The sequence below is a fragment of the Squalius cephalus genome, assembly GCF_949319135.1.
Source record: "Squalius cephalus genome assembly, chromosome: 22".
Classification (NCBI taxonomy): Eukaryota; Metazoa; Chordata; class Actinopteri; order Cypriniformes; family Leuciscidae; genus Squalius; species Squalius cephalus.
Genome location: NC_137143.1, coordinates 32953805 through 32967201, shown reverse-complemented (window position 1 = coordinate 32967201; position 13397 = coordinate 32953805). Strand labels below are relative to the sequence as shown.

The window sequence follows — 13397 nt, the reverse complement described above, 5'->3', positions numbered from 1 at the left end:
GCCAAAACAATGGGAAATTCAGTGTTTAGTCCACATGGACTTGTTGGAATCACTGTACGAAGGGTTTTGGGAAAAAACAACAAAAATAACCAATGTGACTCAAGTATTGAGAAATTAGTTCAGTGATTTATTAAACTAATATTTATGGGTTAATCACAAAAGGTCAACTTCATATATTTAGGCATACACATTAATCTTTGAACTGCTTTTGCACCGTGTGTGTGTGCAAGTGAGTGAGTGTGCGAGTGAGTGAGTGAGTGAGTGAGAGAGAGAGAGAGACGAAGGGTTTAGATAGTTGCACCAATTTAAACTGCTGCAAAAAAAGAGACCTTGAGTTTTGCTTTTAAATCTTTAATGGCAATGAAACATCTTTAAATACATTTCCTTGCTTTAACAATACTTCAGAAAAAAAAAAATTAAATTCAAGTGCAACGTGTTTAGCATCAAACATGAACAATATCCTTTATTTTATTTTTTAAATCACCACATGATTAACCAATGAAAGATTGACCATTTTATTTCTCAGGCATATTTGAGGACACCTCTGCAGAACATGAGTGAACATTAGTCTCCCTCTAGCGACCGATGCACGAATTACAGAATTTATTACACAGACAATTAAAACATACATTAGAAAGATAAGCAAATCTAAATACCTAAAAAGTTAACACTATATACAAAGACTTAAATATCTCACAGTTCAGTGAAGTAAGTGAACAAGCCCCCATCTGCACTCATCACCTGTTATTATAAGCCTGGCAGTGTCCAAACATCTCCTGAGAGGCGTAGGTCATGTACAGAAAACCATCTTCATCTTTATGGTCCTTGTAGAGCTGGGCCATGGTCAGAGACATGCTGGCGATGCCGGAGTTGTTGATCAGCAGGTAAAACGCTTGATTGGGCATCAGGGTCATTCGATTCCTGAGAAAAATCAAATCAGACATGAGGAAAAACCAGTCTATGGGAAAAGCCCACACCGTGAGAAAGTCCTTAAATCCAGCCAGGTGACGATCAGCTGACGCCTCGAGCGATTCCCTGCAGTGTGAGAACTCTGAGCCATGGAATGATATCCATCTACTAATATAGCACATTACTTAATCATGTAAACTTTTAGGTACTTATTTTTTTTCCATGTATAAAGCCAAAAAGCTGAAGCTGCTTTTAAACTATACATTCGCGCCTTTTGAAACTATAGTTTCGCGCGCCTATGGTGACCGTTATTTTCTGAGGTAATTTTATGGTGACCGTTATTTTCTGAGGTAATTTTAAACACTGTCCGCGCCAACAGTCAGACTCAGACATTAGTGGTGTTGTAAGAAGTGGTACACAAATAAATGTGAATTGAATTTCTAAGAAATATAGACAGAATCATAAGTTTTAACATTTGAGTAAAGATTGAAAGTTGTGAAGGGTTTTCCTCACCTGATGATGGTGACGAACTGGGTCATAGTGAGTTCTTGCGGCACGAGGAACTTTGTCTTATCCAGAGGCGGTAAGTACTTCTCTCTTTGATATCGCTCAATAATCACCTGAAATACACATTATTTAACGCAAAAAGCCAGTAATAGATAAACTAGCTATATATATATATATACACACACACAGAAGTGGGCTTTTCCTACCGGGATTTTGGTTGGAAATTTAGTTCTGATTCCAGCCACCTCGTGTTTCCTCGTAGCTGGTTGGTAATCAACATTAGAAAAAACAAAGACAACATTTGATTTTGACAGTATGTCAACAGATCGTCTAATGCTTGTATGATATAAAGACACATACCTAAACTCTTCCTCTGTTTGAACGGTTTGGGATGTTGAGTTGTTTCAAACGGAGGCATGTTGTATCGCTCCACTGACCTGTGCGCGTATTAATTACTGGCGAAGCGCACGAACACTAATTAAATAGTGCGCCGGCTGTGACGTCACGGGTCACGCACGCTGCCGCTTTACCACCTTCAATCCTCTATTAAATCAAGAGTTTAAAATAAAAATACAAACTGTTGTTGTTTCCAGTTGTTGAGTTGTTTTAGTATAAGTATTTTTGTCTACACTAATAATGATACAGTTGTTGAGTTTGTTTTAATATAAGTCTTTTTGTCTACACACTAATAAGGATGAAGATACACATTCCTCAAGTGTTGCAGGTAAATGAGGGTCTGAATGGATCTTTGTGTTGTTCACGGGTTTGACCTTCTCAGGGTGTGTGTAAAACAGAGGGTAGTATTGTAGTGTTGTAAACAGTTTGTGCATGACATGATCACTTAAACAAATGAATCCATTGTGAAATATGACACCAACATTTGGTTGACTCTCAGTTATGTAATGTTAATAACATGCATTTTATATTACCTGCCTTCTTTCATTTAATTATTGTGCTGGTGTTCATTTGCGTATGGCTTATTTTATTCGTAGTAAAATTGTGTTTAAAATCTCCAAATCTGTATTTTCATTAGTATTTATTTTCCTTGTGTGCTTATAGCCTTAGAGGATTGCTAACCGCTATCAATAAACAAAAACTCTGAAACTAGCAATGAGAAGGTTTGGCGGAAAAAAGAATAACACGCATCCGAACTACAAGTCCCAGCATGCTCAGTGCACTCGTCTCTGATTGGCTACTCACAGTGCAAATGGTTTGTTCTGTCCAATCAGAGTGTTTCGTGCTCGCAGCGATCTGTTGACCTGCTTGTGGGCGTGAAATGAGCGGAAACCAGCGTTGAGAAGTGCGAGTCATTTGAACGAATCGGTTCGTTCGAACGTTTTGTTTGAATGGTTTGGTTCTTTTGAGGCATATTCAGACATGCGCGCATTTATCATGGACTTAGTTGTTTGATAAATATTTGGTTAAATATATGCATAAATTTAATGTTTTTGCATAAATTTAGTTTTTGATAGCCTACATTTCCTACATGCTCAAAAATATATATTGTGTTTGATTACACCTTACATTTATGGGTAATCATTTTTAAAAATGTTTTCTAATTCTTATATAAATATCATAGAAGTAGCCTTTACATGAACTGCAGGTTTCTTATTAAAACAATAAAAAAAATAATTACTTAAAATAAACTTAACTGAAAAAAAAGTATTATATTTCAGATAATTGCCAAGGCAACATTTCTCATTTAGATTAACTTGATGTACTAAATATATAGTAAATATATAAACTAAAATATAAATAAAGTAGGCTATACCTCAGAATATGCTAACATACATAAATCAGTTTCAATTACAATAAAATGTGATAAAAAAGTATATAAATTATATAATATTTATTTATATAGCACTTTTTCAAACAAATCAATGCAGTTTAAAGTGCTATACAGGCAAGAACAAGCAAAATACATAATAAATAACCAAACACTAAACCATGAGATTTTTCAGTTTCAAGTGCTTTACAGGAAAGAACAAGCAAACGACATAATAAATAAACAATTAACAATAAAAGTTCTAGAATCATGAGATTTGAATGTTCTGTATCATGAGACATTAAAAGGGATAAAAATGTCTTAATGTACATTTAAATTTGATGTCATTAAAATATACGCTTATACATCTATTCAAATTCAAGCTAAAAACTGAAACGTTCAAATCGATGTTATTAGGAAGCTGCCATTTCTTCATTCCACTTTGCGGTTCGGTTCTATGCGATCGGTTCAGCGAATCGGTTCAAAAGAACGATTCATTCGCGAATCGAATACAACTAGCGGAAACGTCATGAAGTGACAGCAGCAGCTCGCGGTGAGTGAGCCCGTTTCCCTTCGAGCTCCGAGGCGGATATTTCAGCGAGCGATCGGACGAAATCTAGTGTCCGTGTGGTCGATCAGACCTCCGATTCCCGGCCTGGCCATGGACGAGCAGGCGGGCCCCGGTGTGTTCTTCAACAACAACAACAACTCGGTCCTTCCCGGAGCGAAAGCGCCTCAGCCGGGCGACGGCGGGGACACGGCCCGCGCTCAGTACAGTATTCCGGGGATCTTACACTTTCTCCAGCACGAGTGGGCCCGTTTCGAGGTGGAACGAGCCCAATGGGAGGTGGAACGGGCCGAACTGCAGGTAACGCGCCTTTTGCGACCGTTATTATTTTCTGAGGTGTTTTGAACGCTCTCCGCCAAAAGTCTCAATCAGACATTTGTGGGCTTGTTTTTCTCTTGCGCGCGCTGACGCTAGACACGCACGCGCGCGCGCGCACACACACATACACACAACCCTGCACACATTCAACGCAGCAGCACAAAAACTTGAGGTTCTCTCCTAAATCCATTGTATTACATTCAGAATCAGAAGCCGCCTTTACTGCGAAACGAACAGAGAAAATATTATCTCTTAATTTTTGCTATGAAAAAATATGGCCAGGACATGTTCTTGACAGGAATTCTGCACATTTTTTACATTCCTGTCTTCCACTGAGATTTTAAACAACCTTCATGTTGAGTAATTCCAAATGTAGCCTTTTCATCCTAAAATTGAGTTATAAGTTGCATAAAGAAGACTGTTTGTAGCACCATTAAGATATTTTTGCATTATAGCGTCATATGTATGACATAATATTCGTGTGTGTGTATGTGTATATATGTGTGTGTGTGTGTGTGTGTGTGTGTGTGTATAATACGTAATATTTTATATATATATATATATATATATATATATATATATATATGTGTGTGTGTGTGTGTGTATGTGTATATATATGTATATATTTATATATTTGTGTGTGTGTATGAACAGCATAATTTTCAGGATTTAACACCGTAACAATGAATCTTCATAAAGAGAATTACAAACCTAAAATGAAAGCGTTCAACATTAACTGTCTTGAAAGTAATGTCACATTGCAGAAATCTTCATGGCCCTAAAATCAAGCTTCTGGTGTGACATGTTGATGTTTCTGTGAGTTTGTTCCTGTGATTTCTCGTCATGACATCACAGTAGGAGTGCAGTTACATCATCAGTCTGTCACCATCGCCTGCATCATCTGCATATCTGAGTGATGCTTTGAGACAGTGTATCATCACAACTACAAGGAAGCCCTTAAACGCTAAACAACTCTTTTGTCTGGCTGTGACTATCGAGTGTAGACTATCGAGTGTAGACTGTCTGGCTAATGTCTATCTAGTGTAGACTGTCTGGCTGTGACTATATAGTGTAGACTGTCTGGCTGTGACTATATAGTGTAGACTGTGACTATATAGTGTAGACTGTGACTATAGTGTAGACTGTCTGTGACTATATAGTGTAGACTGTCTGGCTAATATCTATCTAGTGTAGACTGTCTGGCTGTGACTATAGTGTAGACTATATAGTGTAGACTGTGACTATATACTGTAGACTGTGACTATATAGTGTAGACTGTCTGACTGTGACTATAGTGTAGACTCTCTGACTGTGACTATATAGTGTAGAGGCTCTGACTGTGACTATATAGTGTAGACTGTCTGACTGTGACTATATAGTGTAGACTGTCTGACTGTGACTATATAGTGTAGACTCTCTGACTGTGACTATATAGTGTAGACTCTCTGACTGTGACTATATAGTGTAGACTCTCTGACTGTGACTATATAGTGTAGACTCTCTGACTGTGACTATATAGTGTAGACTCTCTGACTGTGACTATATAGTGTGGACTGTCTGTCCTTGATCTCCAGCAGTCGAGGCTGATCTTCTGTTCGATGTCCTGCTTCACCTCCTGTAAGCCCATGACACACACACACACACACACACACACACACGCACACACACACACACACACACTTCTCTGTGATTGAGATGAGATATTTACACCTAAAGGGCAGCGATTGATTAATGAATGCTTCGGGAATGTGTTTGGCATTTATGGGTCGTTTCCCCCGGACGTCCGAACAGTCGCTCCGTGTTTTATTATGCATGTTGAATGAAGGACAAACCAGAAAGTGTGAGGAGAGAATACTCACTTTCAATCGTCAGGTCAGCACTGGATATATGAAGTGACTGTTGATTGTGGTTTTGATACCGTAAAACAATAGAACAAATGTACACGGGACCATTGAATGAGTTTTACAGGTATTTAAATGCATCAGTCTGAAGGGTTTTGTTTTGTTAGGCCTGTTTGCATCCACTTAAAACAAGTTAAGATATAACTAGCTGTTAATGCCTCACCATAGAGCTGCACTGTAATGATTTATATAATAATCACGACTGCTTTTCTCAAAAATCCTAATTACAATTATTAATCATTCTTTTTACATTTCATTAGAATTATTGCACTTTCATGTGAGCACAAAGAAAACATCAACTCGACGTTTATTATTTTACCTTATCTCGAGTCGCTACATTATAAAAACTGGTTAAAGCTTCTCTCTAAAGCTAAAACAGTGAAATTCCTAACATTAATTACAATAATTCCAAATCGTATTAATGTATTTTAACATTTAAACCAACAAAAATTACTTTGCGGCTGCTGAACAAATGCAATTACGCAACCTCTGAGCTGCAATACGAACGCAAACGCAGTATAACCGAGATTCATGCTTGGATATAATGCATATAGCGCATATGATTTTGCTTAAATAAACAAGAGAAGTAGAAATCACGATTAAATCACTTGTATTATAAAAATATTCTGTATCTTTCCGAGCTCAAAACTTCCTCATTAGTCCAAAAACAGCTTTTATTGAATTACTCGTTTCGGATTTTGTCACATTATGACATCATAGTGCAACGAAAGAAGATCGACGCCCACTTCTGCATCATCGCCTCTTTAGCCCCGCCCACCGACGTTTTGAAGTGCCGAAGTTGAGGAAAAACACTGTCTTTGCTTTGCCTTCCGTGTGATCCTAACGATCCTAATTAAGAAAGCGTGGATGAACTTTATTTTTAAACTAAGTTCCAGATTGTGTCGGTAAGAAACTCTTCATTTTCCTGCCGATTCAGTTTTAAACAAGACCCCGTGTGACGCAGGCTCTTCAGAGAGTCTGAAAACAACAGTTATTGAATCCGACAGTGAGTAACAGTGTTTTTACCATGTGCCGCTAATGCTTTATCTGACACAGATCGTGTGAAATGTACTCTCTCTACTCAAAAACGACGAACGATGAATATAAGAACGACAAACGATGGTATATTCATTCATAATTTGTTTACACGAAACACCGTTTAAAGTTTTGTATCTTCAAGTATTTAAACTTTATTTGCCACAACCAAACATGTGTAATGTGCGTTATTGTTTCAATTATGTACACCTTTCTGTAGCATCTTCGTTTAAACGCTAATATAATGTAATATTATAACATTCCATGTCAAATCATCCAAGTTTTGGAAACTTTCCTGGCTCAATTTTTTGATTTGTTAATATTTTTTTTGAAGAAAGCCAAACATAAATGGTTAAGATATCTTTATTACTTCACAGTTACAGGCGTGCATACTGTGCATTTTCCCATTTTTGAACTGTCACCGTTGGCGTATAATGAAACAAAGCTTGATAAAGTCAACAGATTTAACTAATAGACCTACAAATCTCGGTGTAAAAAGTAAATAATAACGCTACCATCTTTCTAAAGTCACTTTACGCCCCTGTAATCAGGTGAAAATGAACAAGTATAGCGAACATCGGAAGTTTTCAAAACAATTCCACACGTGTAATAATAGCAGGGATATTGAGAATAATTTTAATATGCAAAACGGTTAGCCAATCACAGCAGTGGGCGTTAACTTCCGAGTCTCGCCTTTCCAAACCGAGTGTTTAACAGAGACGCTCAAAAACAGCTTATTCTAAATTTGGATGTTTTTTCATGCATTTGTCCGTCTATACGATATGGAGGAAGCACTGGAATCATAACATTTGTACATTTTTATATTTCAGTGTGCGATTGCTACCAAAGTACGGATGCATTTGACATCCCTAGAAGGCGGTGTGTAGATGAGGAGATCCTGACTGATGTTGGGTTTCTTTCGTAACCAGCATGCCTTTCATAGCCGTGTGTGGGCGCCGGCGTGTAGGAGAGGCTTCATATGTTGAAATCGCCCTCCAGCACCTTGACAATCGATTGAAAGGAGTATAATCTCTGGGTTTGCATGTAGGCTCCTGCACCTGAAGTCAGAGACGTGGCGCGTGAACTGAAAGGCCATTGGCAGCCGAAGCGAGTGTGTGTAGGCAGCGCTGTGTTCGTGTGATGCTGGGAAACAGGACAGATGAGCTGATGTTCGTGACTCACGCTGCTGACGCTCCCGCTAGTGTCGTGTCCTCGGCTGGGAAACGGGGATGCTCGGCTTGACCAGCGAGGACAAGCTGGAGTTTCACACACATCAGCGCTTTAACGCTGCTAGAGACGGGTCCGGATGCTCACGTACCGTCGACTCGTGTGTTCTTGTTAGTGCGGTGTGACACACAATCCATATCACGGTATTTTCCAAAATTATACCGGTATCACGGACTGGGTGTAAACCTCATATTCATGTGTGACAGTGTTCATCGCATCCAAAAATAAAAGTTGGTGTTTACATAATGTGTGTTACATCATACTGTGTATAATTATTTTCTATATATAAATACACACACATGCATATATATTTAAGAAAAATTTGTTATTTATATATAAAATATTTATATATAATATAAATTATATATAATATAAATATGTATACACAGTATATACATGCAAATATTTCCTAAATATATACATGCATGTGTGTGTATTTATATATAGAAAATAATTATACACCGTACACACACATATATTATGTAAAAACAAACTTTTATTTTGGATGCGATTAATCGTTTGACAGCCCTAAAAAATATAAATATTTTATATATAAATAACACATTTTCCTTAAATACATGCATATGTGTGTATTTTTATATATATATATAATTATACACAGTACACACACATTATGTAAACACAAAATCGTTGCCCAGCACTCGTCTTTTTATTAATTTTTTTGCTGTTTTAGTTGTTTTAGCACATGAAGTTAAAGTAAATGAGAATGAGAAGCGTGTCCTGAGCTGAGACTCTGGCAGTCCATACATATATTTACTCAACGCCCAAATTAAACAGAGTCAGAGTTACAATCGCTGAACTTTAAGGCCACAACATTTGAATCCAGATCTCACAGAGAGATCAGAAATGTTCAGGAACTGTGTTTTGACTGCCTGTGTGTGTGTGTGTGTGTGTGTGTGTGTGTGTGTGTGTGTGTGTGTTTTGACTGGGAATGGCAGTGATGTCAGGCCAGCGTGTGACTCTCCGTCCACATCTCATCACTCGCGCTCATTGCTCGCTCGTTTGGTAAGTTTGTGTTTGGTCTCGTCCCGTCTGGACGTCCATTTCTCGCAGACACACACATTACACATTTTCCTACACTTTGCATTTACATTCACCCTGTTTTCCCTATTTTCTGGCATCCATTGCAGTTTTCCGAAGCTCTTGCTCTGTCTCTGGCTCTCTCGTGGACAGAGGACACACTCGCTGCGTTCACACACTCAACTCTTGTTTCAGTCGGACTGAATTCATTCCGATTGATGAATCCTAATCTAGTGTTTACATGAACACGAAACGTGTGTTAACACCTTAATATTTATCCATTTTTGGTCATAATTTTGTGACAAAGAGCATATCGTTTATTCCTTTTCTAAATAATATAAATATAATGATCAATATAAGCAGCGGCACGGCGGTTCATATACTAATTGTCTCCAAATTATGACTAGAAACAGATATTAAGTCAAATAAAGAACTGTAGGAGAATAGTTATTATGCGCAGACATCAGGGAACTCTGTATATTTGTGCAGTGAGCGCATGTCAAAAACATCTATTCTGATATGAAGCTTGTGACATATAAACACACACATCAACCCGATCACATGTTTAGTGTTCATGTAAACACCACATTCAGATTCATCAATCAGAATTAATTCAGTCCGACTGAAACAAGAGTTGTGCATGTAAACGTAGCCGGTGCGATCGGAATCTCAATCGGATCGATTAAGGCGTTTACACGAAGCCGTCGGTGCGATTGAGGCGTCGGTGCGATTGAGGCGTCGGTGCGATTGAGGCGTCGGTGCGATTGAGGCGTCGGTGCGATTGAGCCGTCGGTGCGATTGCTAACGCTTTATTTGGTTGCATGTAAACGTAGCCGGTCAGTCACAGAAGTAAATCACTGATCCAGGCCCGGGTTTCCCTCTGGTTTGTGTCTGTCTGTGCGCGTCGGAGTGTGTGAATGCGTGGCCATCTGTGTGTGTGTGTGTGTGTGTGTGTGCCATCTGAGTCCTGCTAATGACCGCTGGTATTCTGCGCGCTCAGGTTTCCTCGCGTCCGCCGTGTGTTTGACGTTTCCCGCTGGCTCCTCTTTGGGTTTGACATAAGCTGTGTGACTCATGAACTGAATCAATCACAAATGCACTTATTTCCTATTAAACAGCTCAAGTAAAGTACTAATCTGCCCTTAATCTGCTTGCTTGGCTTATTCCTCAATTCATGTACTTTGATTTCCAGCTAATAACCAATTAACTCTCAGCCTGAAATTACACTGGTGCTTTTAGACCCCGTGACTTTTCTTTTTCCTCCTTAGAAAAGCAGTCGTTTGGAAAAGTGTGTGTTCTGTAAGTAAGAACCAGTACAGCAGCTTTAGGCCCCAACATGCTCTAGTAACGCCACCCTTTGTGTGTGTGTGTTTGTGTGTTTATGGCCCGTAAAGGCAAGTCTGCCCTTGTATGTGGAGGTATGCGCTCCTGCCTGTTGTGTCAGGGGAACGCCCTGCATCTTCCCTGACGGAGCACTGTCACACGAGGAAAGGAGCGTTGATCAGGGCGTATGCTCACAACTCACCATCTCAGACTAAAGCATCCTTAAAGCGGTCCTATAATGCCCTTTCACAACATGTACAATAAGTCTCTGATGTCCCAGTGTGTGTGTGTGTGTGTGTGTGTGTGTGTGTGTGTGTGTGTGTGTGTGTGTGTGTGTGTGTGTGTGTGTGTGTGAAGTTTCAGCTCAAAATACCCCACAGATATTTTTATATAACATGTTAAAATTGTCACTTTTTGAAGGTGAGCAAAAATGCACCGTTTTTGTGTGTGTCTCTTTAAATGCAAATGAGCCGCTGCTCCCGGCGCAGGGGGCGGAGCTTCATGAGCTTGTGTGTGTGTGTGTGTTTCAGACACACACTTAAAATTACGTTTAGAAATTTTAAGTGCGTGTCTGAAACACACACACACACACACAAGTTCTTGAAGCTCCGCCCCCTGCGCTGGGAGCAGCGGCTCATTTGCATTTTAGCCTTTTATGTTCAAACCGGAGTCGGACGATGATGGAGAGACTCTAGAAGTGAAACATGTAGAAGCAACAGGACATTTCTGAACGGTTAGTTGATGAGTTTATGAAGCTGATGTGGAGTTAACGATCTTCTAGTCACTGATTAGCATATCATGATAATCTATAAATCGTGTTCCGGGGGCGGGGTTTATGTAAATTTGAGGGTTGGTGATGTCACTAACCCGTGGAGAAGCTCATTGTAGTCTCTACCAGCCGTTTGTTGTAGTTCTTAAGAAGCGATTTCTGTAAAAGCAAATCTCTCCCTTTGCTCTGAACTCTGAGTCGTAACTTTGCAGATGTTGTTTATGCTCAAACAGCAACATTACACACTAACTAGAGTTAGAAAAGTCAAATCATCATCAACCAGCCCTTTAAAAGCTAACACAGCACTTGTTGTTGATGATGCACACTGTGTACTCCATCTACTGTTCACATATTACATCATATCTGTGATGATCGAGTGCATGAAGTGTCCAACACGCCACGCCTGATAACGACATCTTCCCTCCTGCTGTTTGTACTCTTCTCTTTTGTAACTTTTAGTATGAACACACTACTGGCACTATCCACTTTATTTTTAATGTAAGAGCAACACGGCCATTTGTAACTTGTGTAATGTTGTTATAATGCCTGTTTTACATTGCAAACTGGTATTTGGTATCATATTATTTTCATTATCGCATGAATAAACACACTGGCTTGGAGTGGAAACCATTTTAATAGTTACTGCACTTTGTTTTTCTTTTTATTTGCGTAGAGCAGCGAATGAATCAGAAGTCTCGCACATTGACAGAAAATAGCTTGTGTTCGTATTGCAGAATAAAGCGGATTATTCCAGCGCTGGGTAAGAAATATTGATTTCTAGATTGATTCTTAAAACCCAAGAATTGATCTTTCAGTCTGCGCTGTTTTCAGCTGATGAACGAACACTTTGAAGCAGTAAAGAGCAATAATCTCTGTGCTTTGCTACTTTTGATTTGAAATCCATCAATCAGTAAAACCAATAAAACGGCTTGAGAACAATAATGTCACATTTACCTCAGAAAAGCCTTTCAATGATCATAACTCGATAGTCAGCTAGAAAAATAACTCTAGAGATGAGCGTTCTGATACACATACGCACTATATTACATATTCATTATTTTTTAGAACTGTTATATTATATTATATTATAATGGTTTTATATTTTAATGAATGCTTGAATAAATCAGTTTTTATGACAGCCACCTTTTAAATGTTTACATTTTAATAAATGATTTGGTGTGGAAACATAATTATGTAATTATAAAATTAGGATTATATCGTTATTTGTATAAAAATGGCCTTGTGTGTAATTTTAGTGTTTGTATACAAATCAGTTAATATTAACTTTCAGTATTATAGTAATGTACCAACTGACTCCCTTTATAGTGTTAGTTGAGAGATCTTTTCCTTGAGGAACTATGCCGTACTGGAACTAAATGAATCAAAATCAGAATTGAATCGATTTGCAAGCGTGTGATTCGAAATCGAATTGAATCGTGGAATTCGTGTTAATGCCCAGCACTATAAATGCCATAGAAGAGGAATGCATCATGATAAACTTAAATATTCGGTAAAACGACCATTTTTAATCAGCATATGGAATTATAAGAAATATAAGCATATTTATAACTTTTTGTCTCTAATTTGAGATTAATATAATGCATTCTGTCATTGAGTCAGAAGATGCATGTGATTCTGCTGTAGAATCTGCTGAAATGAGGCGGCGTGTTTCAGGTCATGTGACACGCGTTTAGACAAATGAGCCGATTTTGTGACCTGTGTGTGTTTTGAGCTGTGAGGATCAGAGTGCAGGGGTGTGTGTGTGTGTGTGTGTGTGTGAGAGTGTGAGTTACCCTTAACTAACCTCACTCACAAACTCTGGGCGAAACTCCAGTGCAAACGCAGTTAGATAATACAGAAACTAGTGTTAACCAAGGAGATCATATTATAAAGTGTTACCAAATGCCAGTTTGAGACATGAAACGTAAATGAACAGGCGTGTTCGTTAGATGAATGTAATTGTAAACATCAGTGCATCGAGTTATTTTTATCTAATTGAGAAAATGTTCAGATTGAGCCGTCAGTCCCATTATC

At 38.6% G+C, this 13397-nt stretch overlaps 2 protein-coding genes across 4 annotated transcripts in view; one reads left to right on the top strand and one right to left on the bottom strand.

Moving 5' to 3' along the window:
• Window positions 1–466: 466 nt before the first annotated feature.
• map1lc3c (microtubule-associated protein 1 light chain 3 gamma) lies at window positions 467–2043 on the bottom strand. Of its 2 annotated transcripts, none has more exons than XM_079858045.1 (4): window positions 1777–2043; window positions 1623–1678; window positions 1423–1529; window positions 467–921 (listed from the first exon to the last, which is right to left on the bottom strand). In XM_079858045.1, the coding sequence occupies exons 1-4, from the start codon at window positions 1832–1834 to the stop codon at window positions 738–740; spliced, it is 405 nt and encodes a 134-aa protein (XP_079714171.1). In that variant the 5' UTR covers window positions 1835–2043; the 3' UTR covers window positions 467–737. The 2 variants fall into 2 exon arrangements, with proteins under 2 accessions (XP_079714171.1, XP_079714170.1); XM_079858044.1 differs by having other exon boundaries at window positions 1623–1691; window positions 1778–1882.
• A 1589-nt stretch (window positions 2044–3632) lies between these two features.
• strn (striatin, calmodulin binding protein) overlaps window positions 3633–13397 on the top strand; it is a 51590-nt gene continuing 41825 nt past the window's right edge. The window contains exon 1 of one of the 2 annotated variants that reach the window (XM_079856490.1): window positions 3633–4049. In XM_079856490.1, the coding sequence (XP_079712616.1) occupies window positions 3843–4049 (207 nt within the window). In that variant the 5' untranslated portion in view covers window positions 3633–3842. The remainder of the gene's footprint in view (window positions 4050–13397) is intronic. The other variant, XM_079856489.1, reaches the window with a different exon arrangement.

Bases quoted from the DNA above. Each gene is read 5' to 3' on its own strand.
- map1lc3c (XM_079858044.1), bottom strand. From the start codon at position 1,834: ATGCCTCCGTTTGAAACAACTCAACATCCCAAACCGTTCAAACAGAGG. The intron at 1,692-1,777 runs GGTATGTGTCTT...TTTTCTAATGTT, and splicing joins TCAAACAGAGGAAGAGTTTA to GATTACCAACCAGCTACGAG. The intron at 922-1,422 runs GTGAGGAAAACC...GATTTTTCTCAG, and splicing joins CAGTTCGTCACCATCATCAG to GAATCGAATGACCCTGATGC.